Source organism: Onychostoma macrolepis, chromosome 02 (assembly GCF_012432095.1).
Source record: "Onychostoma macrolepis isolate SWU-2019 chromosome 02, ASM1243209v1, whole genome shotgun sequence".
Taxonomy (NCBI): domain Eukaryota; kingdom Metazoa; phylum Chordata; class Actinopteri; order Cypriniformes; family Cyprinidae; genus Onychostoma; species Onychostoma macrolepis.
Genome location: NC_081156.1, coordinates 21,310,029 through 21,331,028, shown reverse-complemented (window position 1 = coordinate 21,331,028; position 21,000 = coordinate 21,310,029). Strand labels below are relative to the sequence as shown.

At 36.1% G+C, this 21,000-nt stretch overlaps 2 protein-coding genes across 10 annotated transcripts in view; both read right to left on the bottom strand.

Annotated features, from left to right (window-relative positions):
• The window catches only part of slc6a9 (solute carrier family 6 member 9), a 51,877-nt gene extending 36,015 nt beyond the window's left edge, over positions 1-15,862 (bottom strand). The window contains exons 1-2 of one of the 4 annotated variants that reach the window (XM_058744856.1): positions 15,848-15,862; positions 6,721-6,977 (exon numbers count right to left, since the gene is read on the bottom strand). In XM_058744856.1, coding sequence (XP_058600839.1) covers positions 6,721-6,750 — 30 coding nt within the window. In that variant the 5' untranslated portion in view covers positions 6,751-6,977; positions 15,848-15,862. Of the gene's footprint in view, positions 1-6,720; positions 6,978-14,243; positions 14,416-14,770; positions 14,817-15,847 lie in introns of those variants that run through there. The other 3 variants (XM_058744849.1, XM_058744840.1, XM_058744874.1) reach the window with 3 other exon arrangements.
• Positions 15,863-17,965: 2,103 nt separating this feature from the next.
• klf17 (Kruppel like factor 17) overlaps positions 17,966-21,000 on the bottom strand; it is a 58,749-nt gene continuing 55,714 nt past the window's right edge. For 4 of the 6 annotated variants that reach the window (XM_058744891.1, XM_058744881.1, XM_058744897.1 and 1 more), the window contains 3 exons: positions 19,976-20,049; positions 18,579-19,536; positions 17,966-18,465 (listed from right to left, as the gene is read on the bottom strand). In XM_058744891.1, the coding sequence (XP_058600874.1) occupies positions 18,290-18,465; positions 18,579-19,536; positions 19,976-20,049 (1,208 nt within the window). In that variant the 3' untranslated portion in view covers positions 17,966-18,289. The other 2 variants (XM_058744913.1, XM_058744906.1) reach the window with 2 other exon arrangements.

Here is a 21,000-nt window from a genome sequence, read left to right as displayed (position 1 = left end):
TTATTTTTTATTAATCAATTTGACATTGTTATAGTCATAATTTAGCAAAACAAATGGGAACGATAAAAAAAAAATAATAATATACAAAAGTTGTAAGATCCTTAAAAGGTCAAATTTACTAATGTTTTGTTTTGGAAAATCATCTGAACGCAATGTGACTTACAAAATATTTTAAAAAATTGAGAAACAACTCAAAAGTAGAACTCAGCTTACAAAAAGGGAAGATACTGACAGTGTCAACCAGTGTTCAAGACCTAAAATTGTCTTACATTAATAGGAAGAACGAAAACTCACAAATCTGACACAGTTCTATTTGAAATTTCTATGATCAATTAAAAGCATTCAAATGTACAGTATGTACAATAGCTTAAGATAATTGGCTACTAATAACAGAATAATTCAAATACGATGAGTGTTTTCTTCACCAGTTCTCATTACGTCATAATGAATTCAAATTCATGTCCATCATTACAAATCAACTTAATATGCTCTCGCTATGTATTACGCTTCAACTGTGATCATAATGAATGATGCTAAAAGGGGTATCGGTCTCGTTTTTGTCATACGGAAATCCTTATTTTGTACAGCAGGAAGTAACAGTGAATCTTAATCTTAAGCCAATGTTTGGCCAGACACTACATAGGGAAGTCAGTGAAAAGTCTGGCACGACCATTGTAGAGTGCAACACAAAGACATATTTATGGACCTTCGCCTGAAAACGACTTCCTGCCCCGTTCCTTTGGCGTGTGTGTGTATAGGGCAAAGAGAGAGAATTTGTGATGTCCACCTGGTCCAAAGGCTTTCGGGACACCGAAGAGCAATTTCCAACGCTTGGATTAACCTGAAGCTTCCATGATTATCCCCCATTCCCCCCCAGCCGCCATAATTTGGCTGGAAGGGCCCCAGCTGCTAATTCTTTATAAATAGCGTGTAGCTCAGACCTCCTCCGGGGAGAATGGGGCTCAGAGGAATGGCTTGGGCACAAATCAGGCTGGAAAAAGCACACAACATACACATTTCAACAAACATATGGGACCATAGTTGAGAATGAACTTGAGGTACATGTGACTTTAACTCGCCTCACGTGGATTCAACAATCGGCCAATTAGAAAAGTGACATCGGGATGTCAAGCTGTGGTTGAGGTTGAGAAAAAAACAAGTAGAAAAGTTTATTTATTATTTATTTTTAATTTATTAGTTAACTAGGGGTGTTAAAAAATTTTCGGAACTGGTCTTTCGGTACGGTACCAAACAAATACAGAATAAATACATAACCACTGGCACTAGTGGAACTTACTTTGGAAACTTCCAGTTTTATATATTGTTACTTTTGATAAGAAACAAAGTCTCATCTTTCAAATTATGTCCATTTTTCAGTAAATTGTGTTTTGATGCTCTTTGATGTGGCGCAACATTTCAAACTGCAGCGGAGCGCAAGTGAGCGTGATCATCGTTTCCTCTTTACTACTAGTTTTAATGCGAAATAGACTAAACATGAAATAACATCTCATACCTAATCGCTCAATCAGTACCACTGTGTAAATGAATATACTGTATTTCAACAGCAAATTTTATCATTTTATCAAACAGAAATTTTATCATTTGGAAGTTAATTTAAAAACAGTTTACATGCCTGTCACCAGTCCGACCCGCACCACACCCGACACGTCAATATTATTCCACCCGTTACGTCAATTTTTGCGGTTCACCTGTCGGGTACCCGCCCGCGTCCAGGACTCTGTGCTGAGGTAGGCTAGATTTTAATTATAATTGAATTTATTGAAATAAATAGCAAGTTCTACAGTAAACCACTGTTTAATTAAAAAAAAAAAATCCCCCTGCTGTACTGAAAACATACCAAACCGTGATGTCAAAACCGAGGTACGAACCAAACCATCATGTTTGTGTACCATTACACCCATATAGTTAAAGTTAGTTGTAATGCTGGCTTGTAATAGGGACATCATTGTGTTGACAAAGGCCAGAGACCCTGAAAATCCCTGAAGTTTACAGGTTGTCTGTGGCTTTCTGTCAGAGGAGTACATGAGAGGCACGCAGTGAGGTCCATTCACTTGCACTTGAACGTTACATATGTAATTTTCTTTATTTACTATTTAATACACCACAAAAAGAGGTAAGTATGACAATTTAGAACCATCTAGGTCAAGCTAGCAGGTCAAAAAAAAATACACAAGGCCTCAAAACTCTCTGAAAAGAGCATCGTTTTTGAACTCAGACTACTAGAAGACTGATTTTTGCGTCAAATTCCCATTTGTGTTTGAAATTGTGTTTTCTCTGAATTTATTATGGATTTCCTGGCACTTAATTTAATGCTTGAACTGATCAACACAAAAGCAGGGGTTGTGTTGCTGTGATCTTTCAACATGGAGAGCTTCAAAATGATAAATAATAGGTCAAAGGGCTGTTTCTGTGGAGAAACCCTGAGAACAGCGGACCCCCCCTCATCCCATGCCTTTTTCTCCCATTCACAACGCCACGGGGGGAGCAGGTCGGGTTCAAGCGCAACAAATTACCTAAATATGGGCTGAAAAGGCTTTGAGGGACTTCAAATCAACCGTTAAAAATAATATTAATAAAAGAAGATTTACGAAGCCAGGTGGGTGGAACACAATGCTAAACTGCGGCCCATAATTTCAGCTAGCGAGGAGAAAAAGTGGCTCTTTCTTGGTCAGTATTTGTGTTTAGCCTGGGTAGAATAGGGGTACCTCCACATATAAAGGCGAGAGGAAGAAACACAGAAAAACGAAATTTTCAGCCTGAGTGGTTACTTCAAATGAAATCTAAAGGCTGAGGCTCAATGGGCCCTTTTAGCGGAGGGGAGTGTTTTTTAAAGGAATCGCAGCAGTGGACGTGTTTGGCATTTGGTGGCCCTTGTCCTCCAATTGTGCATACTCCACGGTGGCTGCCTTCTCTGTGGGCTCGGTACGCTCCACAGACAGTACAGTCTGGGCCTTGAACACAGACAGAAATCATGTTTGACTTCCCCTTTGCTCAACCACATCTGTTCCCATGCCCCTGAAGGCACTATGGTTGCACAGCTACAAAGATGTGTATGCTGTATTTAATGTGAGTAAGTGACAGCTCAATATGTTCCTTACATAAGTGCTGCTGACCTAGGCACGGCCTTGAACTTGATGCCCATCACCTGTAAATGAGACTTTGGATTATGAACGGAAGAATACCATTTTCATGAAAATGGATTTCATTAAAAATGATGCAACATTTCATAAAGAGACTGACTAAAATATAGGCTCTATACCAAATGCTAGTAAGTCTAAAATAGACATTATAGGTGTGTTAAAGGGATAGTTCACAAAAAAATAAAAATATCACTCACTCATAGGCTGTTCCTTAACTTTATCACTCTGTCTCTTCTATGAAAAACTGAAGAAATTTTGAGTAATGTCTAGTATTTTTTTGTGCATACAATGGAGGTCAATGGGCTCCAATGTTGTTGGGTTCCAAATGTTCTTCAAAAGAAAAAGTCATCCAGGTTTGGAACAACATGAGTAAATGGTGACAATTTTCATTTTTGAGTGCATAATCCCTTTAAATTCTGTTATTTATAGCTGTCACCATGTTCTGGCTAAAATCTAATGCAGTGGTGGAAACAGCTTAATCTTAATATTTATGTCTAATATATACTGCAGAAACCGCTAGAGCAGCACGGTAGTGTGCTACTCCAAAGATGGTTATCCTACACCGAAAGGGCAATCCCAAAATGCATTGCTTCAAGTTTAAGAAAAATATTAATGGACTGAACATAATTCTAGCATTTCTTATTATACTAGCTTACTTCAATATAATAATTAGCATTACGAATACAATAATCATGTTAAATACTGAAATGTACAGACAACACAGTTCAAATTAAAAATTTTACATTTCGCCCAATACACATGTTTGCAATGTATTTTTTGTGCTCATTAAAAGTAATACATCACAAACTTAGCAGAATAGCAACTTGTATTAGAACATAGACACATGAGGAGCACTGCTTATGTGGTGCACATTAGTCACCATTAACCAGCTGTTGCTTATGTGAAACATTTCAAGTCAATCACTTTTTTCCATTTTAAATACAAGTTAGAGGTTCCATACAGCTCAGTAGGGTCCATAGACATTGTGAATAACAGAAAGCAAATTTATGTATGTAATGTTGCTCATTTTGTTGAATGCTACCTAATTGACCTGCGCTTTGATATGTTTGAGAGCCCACAAAGCAGAGTTAAAACGTGCAGCAGTAGCCCAGCATGCTGAGGGACTACGGGATCCAAAATTGGTTTACATTTAATTTCCACTTTACAGACAGCAGCACACATTAACAACCCTTGGGAAAGGTTGGAGAGCTGCCAGCGGGACAGAAGAAGCAGCGAGAATGGCAAAGGGTCATCACAGCTCCATCAACAGTTCCTCCGCAACTGCTTCTGAATGTCTGACAGCTCCAGCATTAATTCCTCTCATGTTATTCTACTCGTCTCTAATTATGTTTTGGGTTACCGCAGTGCTAACGTTCTCAACTGTCACTGTCAGAGGGTATAACAATGGGCTTTACGCTGTCAATATCTCATTGTCAACACGTCAGGATATTCTTAAAGCTGAACAGCTTCTGTAGGAGACAAAGAGGACTTAACGCCATTCAAGCAATGCCTTTTGACAGCACACAAAAACCATCTATTATGGTACTACGCACTTCCACTCGGTCAGATATCATACATATATCGTACAAAACTATTTGTGTCCAATGATGTGCAATCATTAAAAGTCATTTATAGCGATGAGTAAACAAATGTGCCGGTCAATATCTTCTTTCCTTTCACGAGAGCCAACCAAACCTCTGTACTCCCCAACATTGCACACAACACAGTGAGTTTTAATGAATGCCACTGACTGCCAAAAGCACATCTCGCCACAAAAAAACAGGGTAAGGTGCCGAAAAAGTATAAAAGTCAGAATGTTAATGTCACTCTCTATAGGAGGCAAAAACATCTGAAAAACAACAACCCTGAAAGAAAAAAAATTATGAAAAATAATAAATTAAGATTATAATTTAAAGTGACACCAAAAGAAAAAAGAATAATGATGTTCAATGAAAAATAATGTGAATTTTACCATAAATTTGATAGAAACATCAAATCAGATGTATTCCATCTGCAAGATGCTCATTCACAAAAATAAATAAACATGTTTAGATGTACAAAATGTACAGGACACAGTACGAGGCTAAAAGTACGGGACAATACAGTTATAAGAACACAGAGATAGACAGCACTCATAACATTACAACTTCTGTAACCAATCACACGAGGGGAGGACAAGGGTGGGGATGGACCACTAAGGTTTATTTACTATTGGACCCCAGTAAGATTTTTTAACATATTCCTTATACTTCCATATCCAGTCAACATGTTCCTGAAAGTCTTTTGGGACTGAATTTAGGAGAGATAATGCTATATAAATAGTCCTGTTGTGGAATATTGTAATCCTTTTTTCTGTTATTATAATTAAATCTAAAATTGTACCAGAACATTCTGTCATAATTCTCATTTTATGTATTCAGGTGACACAGCTTTTAAAAATGAAAGAATAAGACTGGTTTAAATGGAGAAACGGTTTAAGCAGTGAAATACTATTTCAGTACAGTTACAGCACAGCTCAAAACCAGAAACACACTACCCAACAAAAGTCACACAAGAGACTACAACATAACTCACCCCGAACAAAAGTACAGCCACACAACAGCTCCACACAAACCACTGACACTTCAGACAAACATATCACACCAGGAAATTAGCAATTACTAACAAAAAAACAATAATGCATCTTAAAATAAAAACTCAGAAGCAAATGTAGCTAATAATCACATCTTTTTTGTATTATTTTACTGAAATTAAAGCTATATTAAGTTCTTTTGAAAAACTTTAAAGTATTATGCCAGTGTTGTTGACATCAATTTAGAAGACGTCATACATCCCTGACAGTCACTCTTGCATTGTAGTATTGCAACACTTTTTTACTACGCAACTGTATCATGAATTCACACTGCCAGATATGTGTACCCTCAGGGTTTGGAAACAATGTTTAAAAGCCTCACTCAGAAGACATATACAGTTTTAAATTCCAGGTTTATATTGCTATCACAATGTCTTAATGTATTTAAATCCATTAATGAAGCAGTGGATTACAAGACATTTCTTACAACACAAAATAGCCGTGAGAGTTCATAAAATGACAAAGCATCATGAAAGGGCTTTCTTCTTCCCTAAATTCTACCACATCCTCTGTTAAATTCATCCATTTTTTTATATTCACCTAATCATTAGTTAAAGATATCTGTAAGCTGCCAGGGCATTTCTACTACTCCCGAGAGTCTTTATTACAAAAGCTGTAAGCAGGAAAAACCTTCAGTTTAAGGTCTGATAATTTGTCTGAACACTTTGAGAGGAAAAAGTATATTAAATCATAAAACAAGTTAGTTTTTAAGAACTGTGGCCTGATCCAAAATGCTTTTATAACTTTTATTCGGACAATAAAAAAAAAAAAAGCCAGGTCATGTTACTAAGAAACACACATAACTTTTTAAATTACTTTAAACTTTTAAAAATATCTAATATAAAAATATAGCTGTGAAAACCTGGGCATGGGAGGGAAGAAAATAAATATTTCTATAAAAGATACAAAAATGCATGAGTGACTCACCAGTATGCCAGAAAATTGTTTTTCCTCCATGCTTTTGAAGCTCTCTTCGGCGTGGGTCCCCTTTCTGGAAGGATGCCCGTCCTGGCCTGTCTCTGTGCTCTCTGGAACTCGTTTTGAGCTGCTGGGGTATGCGTCTTAGTTTCTGCTGCACACTGCTTCTCCCTCAATCGTTTCCTCTCTCTGCTAGTTGCAATGTTGGGCTGAGGTGGCGTCTCTGCTTTGTGCTAATTCTGCGTTAATCCAGGAACTTTTCTATGCTGTGAAAGGAACATGTGACAGGGAGAAGGAGGGAGGAAGAGGGGGAAAAAGTAACTATTAGTCCCCAAAGTGCTGTTCTCTCTCTAAAACAATCATTTCATAACTGCTGATAACACTTGTCCATGTGCTGGCTGGGAGTTTATGAGACTGTAAAAGTCTGATATTACAATTATTCTGAGAAGTGATGTAGAGGATGCTTATACTGTAAACCAGGATGAAAAGATTTAGTATTTTCAGCAAATAGCTAAAACAAAGGGCTACAGTACAGAACTTAAGCTTCTAGAAAACAACAATGATTTACCAAATTAACCTATAGCCTACATCAGGTAACAAACTGTCTCCATTCTGGATTGGTTAGACACTACGACAACTTCCCATATACAATCCTTCTGTTTTTCTACAACAATGTAGAACATGAACATCTTTAATTTTGGTTACACTTTATTTTAATGTGTTCTTGTTACAGTGTAATTATTATATATTTAAGTACTGAGTAATATTAATTAACTACATGTACTCACTGTAGGGACAGGATTAGGGTTACTTGCATGTATGCATAATTATTTGCCATTTTAATAGTAAGTACATGTAACGTGTAACAAGGACACCTTAAAATCAAGTGATACCTTAATTTTAGATTTTACACTAGTACTTAGAAAATGGAGAAATGTCCCAAATTTAAGTTTCTTGTACTTCTTTGCTATACCAAATATATATGCTATACCAGGTAAGACGAAGACTCAAGTAGCAATTCACCAACTGGAACCTCTTAAATCATTCTAATGTTGTTGTGAACCACTCATCCTGACACGAGGGAACAGTACATCACTCCTCCTGAATTAAAGTGAACGTTTCTCCAGACCAACCATTTGAAATTAATACCTCAGCCTGGACGAGTGAACTTTCACTCATATGTATGGCAAGTGAACATGCACTAATATTTCAGTGGAAAATTACTGCTATGGTTCTGTTAATGAGAACATCAAACAAGGTAGAATGTATACATCAAATAGAATAACAATTTAACAAAAAATTTAATAAATAGATAAATAAACTGGACACTGGGAAAAGATAAAGCATGGGCAAAAGTAGGTTAAGAGACAAGTGTACTATCCCTCAGCCCCTCGACCTTCACAAAAAGATGTTTTTATTTACAAAAAGCAGCAAGATAAGACATGAGATAAGCAGAGCAAACTCTCTGAACCAACAGCTTTGTTATCAGTATCGAGTTGTCTATTGCATCATACAAAACATGTGCTCTTTACTGAATGAGTTGGGGGGCTATCTATGGAAAAATACAACTGTAACCAATTAGCACTTTTGAAATGAAAGTCTCCAGGAAGGCCAGGCAACAAAAACAGTAAAAAAAAAATATTACCAATTATAATGTTAGTTTCTGAAATAATTACCTAAAATTAATAAATTAAAAATATATATAAAAGCCATATTGGAAAAAGCATATTACTGTAAAATAACTATCACTTTATGTCTTTAGGTTTACAAAATTACATTTTTCTGCCACCCACTAATAAAAACAAACATCCAAACAATCGCTTCCAAATTGATTTATCAATGAACCCAAAACAGAAACTAGATGTGATCTGCTATCGACATGCACAGGTCACTTTAAACATTAATGTATTTTATTAAAGTAGAATGACACATATAAAGCTGTCATAAGTTCTGTGTGGCTTGTGGCGTCGAGTCTAGTGGCAACAGGAAGTTGCCATTACACCCAATTCAACACGTGGGCACTGCCACTCAACCTGCTGCAGTTAAACACTACGTAAGAGATCATTTATATGTTCCCCATGGGTGCAAAAATTCCCTCCACAGAGGGCGCTCTGGGGCTGAGATGATTGTCATCCCAAGTAAGGTTTTGTTGTTGTTGTTGTTTTTAAATAACTATAGTTTTAAAAGATGTATTTGTTTTACTTTATTAAAAATTGAGAAGACTGATCACTGTGGAGCATGACTTTAATAAATATTGTTTCTCAATAATATCCCTCATATGTCTTAATAAATTATGAATATTTTCATAATTGCAGTATAAAATAATTCTTTCTAGTATGTAAAGCATTTCAAGGCTTGACTCCTGGAAAGTATCTTGAGCCTGCAATGGTTGCAAAGTTAATGAGTGTTTCGCCCTTTGGAACGCCCCTAATATGGCATCAGAAGACAATGCAGTGTTCCAGAAACCCAGCTGGATGTGGTGGGTGAGGTTGGGAAGTCACCTTGCAGACACTGCTTGAAGTGGCCAATTAAGTGTCTACATTCCAAAGCTGTGGCAGGTCATAGAGTGCCTCTCATTAGCTGTCTGTGACGGTTGGAAAAGACAGTTTCCACCTGCCAAAGAGGCTTAAACTGACACACTGAACTCCCTTTTCTTCAGTCTCATTGACATTAACCCCTGGCTAATCACACAGGCGTCTTGCCTAGCTTGGACTGACCAGCCAATGAGAACACAAGTCTAAAAACCTGTTATGTAGAGGTGCACCATATTATGGTGCAAACTGCACCATAATTCATCAGTCATAACTTCGAACAAAAGTACAGTCCCATTATTGGACCAGATCAAAACATATTAAACTCATTTTAACTAGTAAAAATAAAACTAGTATTTAACAGCGAATGTCATCTGAAGAACCAAAAGCAAAAGCAACATTTCCAATTCCCAGTAAAAAAAAAAAAAAAAAAAACACCTGTCACTAGAAGCTATTTAAAGGTTTAGGCTAATGTTTCTCTTTTCGTTCTTGATTACTGAGCGTCTGTAGTAGCATGATAAAAATACTCCACCTCCTCAACTCCACCCAACACAGATAACACAAAGCAGGTCCAAAACACTGCCGTGACTCCCATTACATTTACCGTTACCTCATACGTATTAGTAGAAATGCAGATATATGAAATTGAGTCTCAAAAAAACTAATTATTCTCTAATAAACCATTGCAAGATTTTGCTAATAAGGATCAGGATGTATGCTCTGTTAAAGTATTCTATAATTCATCCAGTAGATGACACTTTAAAAGTAGCATTTGGTCATATCTTATCATTAAGTACCATTGCCGGAACTTACTACAAAACACCGATGGCAATACAGTAGATGATTAACAGTGAGGGGGAATTTGTCTATAGGATATAACCAGTTCCTAAAACAAACAAAAAGAAAGGTCACTTCTGTCTTTGGTTTTCAATTGTTCTTCATAGGTATTTTCTGTGTTTCTTTTGCTTGGCCATGAGTTCTATCTGCAATTGTTATCTTCAGAGAATTTAAAGCAAGATAATTTATTCATTAAGATAACAAACTTTGCGCAATTTTCTGGCAAATGTTCAACTCTGAGTTAAAGACATCGATCAAAAATACTCTGCCCTGCAAATATTGTACATCTTATAATATGGTATAACTGGACATAAGCAACAACATGAATAGATTTTTTTTTTTTTTTTTTTATCTATGGGTAAACTTACTACATTGGTACATTTACTGATTCGTGGTGTTTTTCCTGAGGAAAAAACTGCCAAAAGTTCTCATTTACTTTTTACAATCTCACCATTTGCTTCTAATCCTACATCTCTGAAGTTTGTCCAGTTTAATTTCTTCAACAGTTTTTTTTTTTATTAACTCCTGAAAACGGACATGATAAAATTAACGGGAACTTGAGGCTTTGTCCACAGTATTTAAGTTACATGGAAAACAATGTTTGGGTTACGTGGAAAAATTCTTGGTTCTTAACATTAGGAAGTTTAAGCGTGAGAGCACACCAAAAAAACAACAACAATGACATTCCCAATTTTCACTCACCCAGCACAGAAATATTGTTCATACAACCACTTAATCCCATTTACTTTACACTGTGGACGAATGGTGGACAGCCTGTCTGGCCAAGAAATTCAATGTTTTGATTTTCGGTCTGATAAAGGTGGTCATGCATGGGTGCACTAATTGTGAAAAATAAAAACTACATAAACATTTATAGGAGCTATGCTCATTTTTAAATAGCTTAAAACAAGTAATCTGAAAAGAATTTATCACAAACCGCTGCATCCTGGTATTCAATACTGCATACTGTAATAAAAACTTTGCATATGGCTACTGAAGTCTTCTGGCCATAACATTTAATAGATCTTTGGGGGGAGGGACACTTTTATTGTTTTCTCACCGACTTTTACCCTCTAAACTGCACATTGGAAATATAAATAATAATACATTTTGAATTATCGACATAGCAAAAGGTTAAACAAATAAAGAGCAAATAAACTAAAAGCCCATTAAAGTACCACACTCTGGCATTTTCCCAGCTTGTGACATAGAATGTCAACACAGAACACTTTTCTTTATGTATTAGAGCTAAACCACACCATGTATGGTACAGAGGTTTTGCTTTGACAGTGTGGTTACTTAACTCATGATTTGACACACCTCTACAGGCTCCTCTGCTTTATCATAAGTGATCCCGACATGTTTGCGCACAGATTGGGCTCAGATGTGGCTGTGTGATTATCCTACATCTCATCTCTACAATGGTAAAAATAATCTCAGCATGCCCAACATGCGTTTAAACATGATGGATAGGCACGAGCAAAGTATGCTACAACAATATGTTACATCACTGGCGAACCTAATTTCCACTGGGGACTGTGCACAACTGAATGTTGGAGGAGGTCTTTTATTTGTTTACATACAGCCTCTTCCTGAATTTGTTTTTTGGGAAATTGAAAAAGCGGCATAAATGTTTTTTTTAGACCCTAATGGCAGAACAAAAGCAACTACAGATTGATCAAATTGTCAGATTCTTCTATCACCACTATATTTAAAAACAAGGAGAAGAATATAGTTTCTTGTAATACGCACCAGCAGATCTTGAAGTATTACATAATTATTAGGCACTTTGATATTCTGATGATATTTTTTTCCAAGCACATTTTACCAATTCCAAACCACATCAATCTTAATAAGTACTACTACTTTCATATTTAATCATTTATAAGTGATATATAATTGTCCATGAAGGCTGGAAGTGAAAAACTCCTTATATTCAGGTTTGCAGAATTATCAGGCATGTTTTCTTCTACAGATAAAATGAGAGGTTTAACTCAGACTGAGATGTCAAAAATGGTTAAATCCTCATGAGAAATATTCAAAACTAATGCAATACAGAAATTGCAAAGTTAAGACATGACCTTTGGACAGCGGGGTCAGAAAAAAAAAAGGTGGAGAAGAAAAGACATGTTAACTGCAAAAGTATTAAGAATTAATGTGAACAATTTGGTGTAAAACCATCAGGAACCATTTATGAAATACATTAAGACTAATTGTTTATAGGCTTTATAGACAGATAAGTTGTGAGTGACTCTTGAAGGACCAGCACCACATCCTCTTGTACCACTGTTTGAAGAATTTATCTTCCAGAATCTGGCAGTAAGATTTAGGAGCTCATTTTTAGTCAGTCCTGCAAGACTTTTCATTATAAGAGATGGAATACAAATGAGCTCCTAAAACTTACTGTCAGATTCCTGAAGATAAATTCTTCAAACAGTGGTACAAGAGGATATGGTGCTGGTCCTTCAAGAGTCATTCACAACTTATCTGTTCATAAAGCCTAAAAATTTGTTTTTCACAATACTTCAGCATATTATTCTTATTAAGTGAGGGTCATTTTTGGGGGGGGGATTTTTTACCCAAGAAAGTCTCTGAGAACCTGACACCTTGTAATTCTGGAGACTCCAGGTAGGTTGCAGTTCTGGAAAATGCTGGCGCTGGAGACTAAATGTTTCCTGATTGTTTTACACCTAATTCTTCACATTAACTCTTAATACTTTTGCAGTTAACGTGTCTTTTCTTCTCCACCTGTTTTTTCTGACCCCGCTGTCCCAGTGAGCATTTTGCTGTCCAATGGTCATGTCTTAACTTTGCAATTTCTGTATAGCATTAGTTTTGAATATTTCTCATGGGGATTTAATAATTTTTGACTTTTCAGTCTGAGTTAAACCTCTTTTTTGCTCATTTTATCTGTAAAAGAAAACATGCCTGATAATTCTGCACACCTGAATATAAGGAGTTTTTCACTTCCAGCCTTCGTGGACAATTATATATCACTTATAAATTATTAAATACAAAATTAGTAGTACTTATTAAGATTGATGTGGTTTGGAATTGGTAAAATGTGCTTGGAAAAAAAAAAAATTCATCAGAATATCAACATAACTATGCATGCGGTGTAACTAAATATCTGCATCATTCTGAAAAGCACTGGAAAGCATATTCAGGTTAAATACAGTAGGGTACTATGATTACCAAGTAGCCTATTAAACTCAAACTAAGTGAGATGTTCTATGACATCGAAACCATCTTACTTGCACTCTAAAAAATGCTGGGTTAAATACAACCCAGCGCTGAGGTAAAATACGGACAACCTTCTGGGAAGTAACCTAACCGCATTTTTTAGAGTGTAAGGTTAGTGTACTAGTGTTTCTCATTTGTAAATCACTTTGAATAAATGTAAATGTTATAGGACACTTGGAAACCAAAAGTTGTGTAACAACTTCCTGTGACAATATATAAGGAAGGCATTGATTCTTGTGTTTGTACACAAAAAATATCACTTTCAAAAATGTTGTACTAAATGTATGACTTACTGTAGGTTACTGTAATTTCCTGAGATTAATCTAATGTTATTTAAAAAGACAGTTTATACATTCATCACTGAAGCAATGAGTGGCTGAGCCTAAAGTAGTAAGAGTCGACGAGTGCTAGCTAACTAGACACTGTAACTCATAATAAAACAATTTAAAGGTGTGGTAAAACCGCTAACATTTAATTAAAACTGAAACTGAAAATAAGCAACTTTAAACTACTAGAACAATTTTAACCGCATGCGTGTCATGGAGAAATTCTACAGGTTCTCCATATGAATGTTATATGAACAAATGAAATAAACAGCTAATATTAAAGGATGTAATTATTATTAAAAATATTAAAGGATGTAATTATTCTACAGCTTGTAGGGTGCAAAATGTATAAACAGCATCACTGCTGACACTTCACCCAACCTGTTATTAATACTGTTCTGACCTGAAACGAATAATAAGCGATAGTTCAACGAATCTATTAAATAGTTAAACAGCTGTTAAACAGTCAAACAACTGATTATCTGTAACTCTTTAAACCTACCAATCTCTTTCTAGTGGTATGAAATAAAATACGGAAGAATCATTCGGTTGCAACGTTGGCTACCTCGTGTAGTAGCCTAATTTTTGGTCTTACCATAGCTGGCTCCTTGGTGTTATACAGAAGACAGCACTATCTGTGGATCTGTTGCAAATGGTTTGAGACGAGACGAGTACCGGCGTCTGGACAGTTTTGAACACGACCTCATTAAACTGATGGACATTTCTTTGTTAAACCTCCAATATTCCGAGTACACGCTGTTTAGATGTGGCCCCGCCCTCGACCAAAGACACCCCACACACACACACACACACACACACACGCACACGCATGTGAATAGTTTTAAGATAGTGTAAAGGCTTTTCATTAGTGACTTAAGGATAATGTAGCCTAATTACAAAGAAGTGCTCTAGCGTACTGATTCTTACCTGAAAACAAAGCATAAATGCGCAGACATAAAAATAGGCTACCTCTTAAATAATTTGGACCAACGTATGATAAACGGAAAATAAAAAATAAATTCAATCACCAATTTCGGTTATGATGAAGACGCCAGCCAGATCATCTTAACAGAGGATCTGACTGAGATAAAGATGTTGTAACTAGCCAAACTAAAAAATTACCGGTAGTATTGAGCACATGTGTTGCTGCGGTTGATGGACGGATGTTTCCTGTAGACAACAGACCTGCGATTGTCACTGAGTAACGGATGTATACTGCAAATGAACCTCGGGGAGTTTTATTAGACTGTTACTTCTAATAAATCAGCTATGTTTGGCTTCTGAATCCTTTCAAATATGACAAATGTAAAATAAAAAATAAAAGAGTGCGGGGTGTGCTGCCAACCTTAAACATAATGCCATGTCGCATAGCAACCTATTTCGCAGCCAGCACAATAACTTATGGGAGCGTGGAATGAATATCATGGGTGAAATAAGGACATGTAGCGACGGACACGTATTCTTTACCTTTTTATTCTCTAAATGATGCTGGAAGACGATATAAGAAGGATACACACGCTTTCCCCATTCACGCGCCGTTGCGCAGTGTAGCGGTTAAATGCTAGCAATACAAAAGACAAGATTACTGAGTGATACAGCTGAAACACACAAGGTGTTCCATTGGTCCCTCTAGGTTACCACTCTAATGAGGAAATGGCCTAAAAACACAATGAATGCAGAGTAGTCTAATTGGTTCCGCGTTTTTCTCAGGTAGTTATGACTTAAATAAGCCTTAACCTAAATTATCTTGATATCATAGGCACACATTAGTGTGTGCATGACAGCTTATAACCTTGCACAAACATTTAGAATAGCTTAACCTTTGTAGTCATTGGTCATCCACTAATGTAAACAGCTCATAAAATCTCTTTATATATATATATATATATATATATATATATATATATATATTTTTTTTTTTTTTTATGAATCTGGTTATTAGCGTCAATGGAATGAATGTTGCGAGACCAAATCCCACAAAATCGTCTGCATTGTCAAAAGTCTGCATTTTCTGTCGCCAACATTGTTTCAATAGTCATTAGATAGTTCAGAAGTAATCTTAACATAGTATGTTTGGGAGCAATGGGTTATGATTTATGTAAAAGCATTTAAATGAATTCTTACTATAGCCTAAAGTTAGATGAATATGATTTTAGTGCTTTTACATTTAAAGTTTTATCTTGCTCACTAGTAGCCTACCTCTGAACACTTGCAGCATCTTTGTTAGTGTGGCGTTGCATCAGCAGACAAAGTGAAGAAAAGACTGCCATCTCGTGGTAGAAATTGATACCTTCAGATAAACTTAAGTAAGTGACTAATTAAACACACTAGGGTCATTCCTTGTCAAATCAAACAAACTTCCCCGGATCATTTTTTTTTTTTAACACACATAAAAAGTGGCGAAAGCCAAAATATTAGATGTCATGGATGTATATTTAGTGAGTAATCCATTGTTTTGTAGAGGGGGGTTAAAATGACAATTTTAAACTTCAATTTTCAAATTACTTCAGAAAGATGTAAACAAACAAAACAGCAAAATGCAAGATTGCTAAAGTCAACACATTTTACTATTAGACCTACCAGTCACTGTATTAACATACTGATGCTGCCATCTTTCTAAAGTCATTTTTACCCACCTGCAATTTGGTTCCAAATCAAAATAATAATTTTAACCCCCCTCAAAATGAACAAAATTAATTGGGCACTAAATATACATTATTTAACATAAATTATAAATTAATATAAATTCACCTTTTTTTTTTTTTTTTAGCAGAGGGCCTATTTATGATCCTGGACCACAAAACCAGTCTTAAGTGTCAATTTTTCGAAATTGAGATTTACACATCATCTGAAAGCTGAATAATAAATAAATAAATAAGCTTTCCATTGATGTATGGTTTGTTATGATAGGACAATATTTGGTCGAGATACAACTATTTGAAAATCTGGAATCTGAAAAATATTGAGAAAATCGCCTTTAAAGTTATCCAAATGAATTCTTAGCAATGCATATTACTAATCAAAAACGACGTTTTGATATATTTACAGTAGTAAATTTACAAAATATCTTCATGGAATATGATCTTTACTTAATATACTAATGATTTTTGGCATAAAAGAAAAATCTATAATTTTGACCACAGTGTATTTTTGGCTATTACAAATATACTCCAGCGACTTAAGACTGGTTTGGTTGAGTTGACACAGAATGACCCAATGATTATAAACCCTGCTGTATGACATTGCAATGTGTTCTAATCGCCTGAAATGTCTTTTGACATTGTATTTCAATGTGTATTTGAATATGGAAAGTAATTAGGCCTATTCTTAATTGGAGATGTAGCCTAACTGAACAAAGCAAGGTGTTTTGATGTAGTGTGACTTCCTGTCAGCAGAGGGAGACGGCACTAAGGTTTTGCTGTAGATTTTTTCCCTCTTTATTGAGTCTCTTACAATTTTACAAAAACAGCCAGGTAGTAGGCCTATATAAGAGGCCAGAAAAAGAAAAAAGAAAAAAAAAGACACAAAATTACACTTAAATAAATTAAATCAACAAATAAAGATTTACTAATAAAAAACTTTACATCAATACATTTAACAGCATTCTTGTTTAACTATGAATAGTATATTTTAAGGTATTGCTGAACTTCTGGCTTGTGTTGTAGATATGGACAATTTGTTTTATCATAAGCTGACACACGTGCCTCTTGTAAAAATGTGTTGTTTCGATTACATATATTTTATAATAAAATTCAGGTCAGTCTAAATAACCTAATAATCTTCCATTGGTTTGACCATGAAATGAAATTCTGTGACTTAACTGCCTATTTTCAGACTGGAGAGGGCGATATACAGTAGCTTTTCAAGAATAGTAGCAGTAACGTGATGCATAATGAAGGGAATATTTGTGTTCTGAAACAGCTTAAGTCACAACATTTGTGTCACAACATTTGTGATGATTATAATTCTTGTCAATGGTGATGTTACATAATTTAATTACTTGGTTTTAGATAGAGTTTTGGTAGTAACAGTAAGAATTGTGGCTTAGTTACACTGTAGACCGTATTTTTAAATGGACAAATATAAATATATGAAGAACAGTATAGATGTTTTGATCTGATATTTTTAACATTTCTATTATCAATTTATGTGAAGCTTTAGCCTACTTATTTTACCCTGTTTTTTGTGGAGTAAAAATGATTTGTGCTATAGGCTATGTTTTTTGCGTAGATATAATTCCAGGTTTTAATACCCTTCACGGTGGTAACTCACCATATTTAAAATAAGAAGCATAAGGAAATGAGACAAAAGGCTGAGTACAAAAAGAACAATGCTTTTAATTCTTCTGAAAATCCATGAAAAAATACTCCCTGACTTAATACAAATGTATAAATCGAGAATAAAAAACATATTTACAAAAGTATGGGTCCTGCCCCGTTTTTATACATTTGAGAAAGTACTACATAATTTACCTTCTAAATGAGCAAGATTTTCCTTCTATTAAATACTGTCATAATTTAAATCAAATGACATTATACTGCTATTCACATATAACTGCTGTCCCAAAATAGGAATTGTCTTAATAATATAAAATCCTCTCGTCGTTTAAAATACATATAGTCTCTCTTTTTTTTTTTTTTTTTACATGTGCCTTTTCATGTGCAGAGCCAGATGATCTGAGCGGGAGAAAGCTCTCTCGCACAGGTGACACTGAAACGGCCTGTGTCCGGTGTGTTTCCTGTAGTGGCGCGTCAACTCGTCTGACCTGGCGAACTTCCAGCCACAGCCTTCCCAGCTGCAGTGGTAGGGCTTCTCACCTGTCAACACAACAGAATAAAACATTTACTATTGTGTACAAACTTTGGTTAAACGGTTTATAGTGAGAAATTAAGTTAAATCAACATGTAGCCTATAAAACTCCGCGACATACCTGTGTGTGTCCGCATGTGCGCTTTCAAATGGGAGCTTTTTGTGTACGTTTTCCCACATCCGGGGAATTCACAGCTGTGCGTCGCTGTCCGCTTTCGTGCCCATGACCGACGCCCTCGTTTTGGCTTGCTGTCTTCTGGGTTTAAAAATCCCAGGAGGGGTGAGGATGGTGGAGTCAGCACCACACCTGGCATGGCTGGGTGATTTGCCCGCAATGGTTCGCTAAACATGTTGTAATGTCCGTGATAGTGCTGATGCTGGGCGTACTGAGGTGGAAAAGATGCGCCATTCATGAACTGCTGTTGATGTGCAATGTCAATATGATGGTGAGAGTTCATCTCTGTTAGGATGCAGTCTTTCCTCCCTAAAATGTCCCGAGGCATATCTTGCTGCACGTGATGCCCATAAGCCTGGTGCTGCTGTCCATAATAATGGCCCATGTAGTCATTTACCATCATGCAGGATTGCTCGTGGTTTTCACTTTTTATTTTGTATCCCACGCTATTAGAATTGGACACATGTGCCTGGTTTCGAGAGTTCAGAGCCCTTAGTTCAGTGTACTCCAGCCTGTCTAAATGTCCTTTTAAACCATATTCATGCGAGTCGCCGTGATAATTCACGTCCGGAGTAAACAACTCGGCTACCAGACTGTGCCCGGGACGCGCGTTAAAGGTGTTGCCACAATACGCGTTCGGCGTCGGGTGACATCCATCGCTGTCGTACACGGTGCTGCAGCTTTCTGGGGACTCCGGTAGAGAATATGCGGGCGGCTGTTGCGCTGAGTTGTCGTTGTCAGACGTGACGGAGTTGGACAGAATGAACTCTAGATCCAAAAACTTGGAAAGATCATCCTCGTCTTTGGCCAAAGGTGGAGATTCAACAATGCTGAACTCCACCTCGATGAGGGGTCTCACGTCTCCAACTGTCGCGCTAGATTTAGTTTGGTCAACTTTCCAGTCCTGAAGAAAAAAATAATTCGGGTAAGACTTTCTTCAGGTAATAAAGTCACAGTCATTCAAATGATGACAAAAAAACCAGACATGCTGATTATTATAAAGAAGAATTATAGGGGAAACAACTTATAAAAAAATCAATCATTCTGATTCTAATTGATTTAACAAAACCTTTTAAATTATTGCCATGTTCTTAAATTATAGATGTATAATTAAGCGCTAAATAATGACAGTAGGCTATTTATTCTAACGAAAGCATTAGCGATCAACTGTTTCTTCTTCATACGAACACGATTTGTAGATATTTGTTCAGCTATATTTACCAATAACAAAAACGTATAAAAACATGTAAAACCTATAGCTTACCATACCCTCATAATTCAAAAGTTGCACAATACAACTGAAATAGCCTATACCTTAAATTTAAATGAAAAGCTGAACTCACCCGAACAATTGCAGACTGCTTTTCGTCTAACATCTGGTTGCTTGCAAAAGTATTTATCGAAGGCAACATCGCATCTGCAAGAGCCATGTTGCAAATGTTAGGGAACTTAGTAGCTGTTCACTCTCATTCAGTCCGAGATAGACAATGCGTCTCTAATTCGTTTGACTGGCTGCCTACCTGTCCCATTATAAGGAGGGTCTGAATGTCGCGGGGGCGTGCTCTCGTGACGTTGCTCGTGTAGTTGTAGCCTATCAGGTTTACTCTGACTACCCTTAACAACATGTAAATATTGTCAAAGCACATTGATGATTTGGCCTTTAATTAACCGTAACTCCTTATTCCATTAAAATACGAAGATTGATTAAATAGGCCTACTGTACGTGCGTGCTGGACCTGCTGTTGTGTTTTCATGGTAAATATTTAATCGCTCTATTAATGATAATTCAGTTCACATCATAGTCACAGGCTATGATTCAAGGACAAACACTTTCACATCCAAATAATTTTGCTTATGCAAATGATACTATAGCCTATCGGATTTGTAACTTATTGGAATTTGTTCCCAAGTTTCTTTCATTTTCTGAATTCTGAGTGTTATCTGAGTTCTGAAGGGGGCGCCACAAACCCCCTGCTCCGTGAGACTTATTGTAGTTTATTGGAGGGCCGTTTAAACATAATTTTGGTAAATTATATATATATATATATATATATATATAAAACTATTAAAAAGTGTTGAAAATAATCCGTATAAATTATTTATTATTTATAGGGTCTATATTAAAGGTGTGTGGCAAATAATGCAAAATAAAACAAGATAAAAACCACATGCTAAATTAAAAATAAAACAAACAATTTATATAACATAGAACCAAAAGTTTCAATAAACCAGGTACATTGTTGCGAGTTTCACCGCTTCATTCGTATTTAAATGGACCTGATCTCATGTGTTTGATATAGGTATTAATTTCTCCAGAATGAACTCCTGCTTAATTAGCATTTGAACAACCATCAGTAAAATCTCGGAG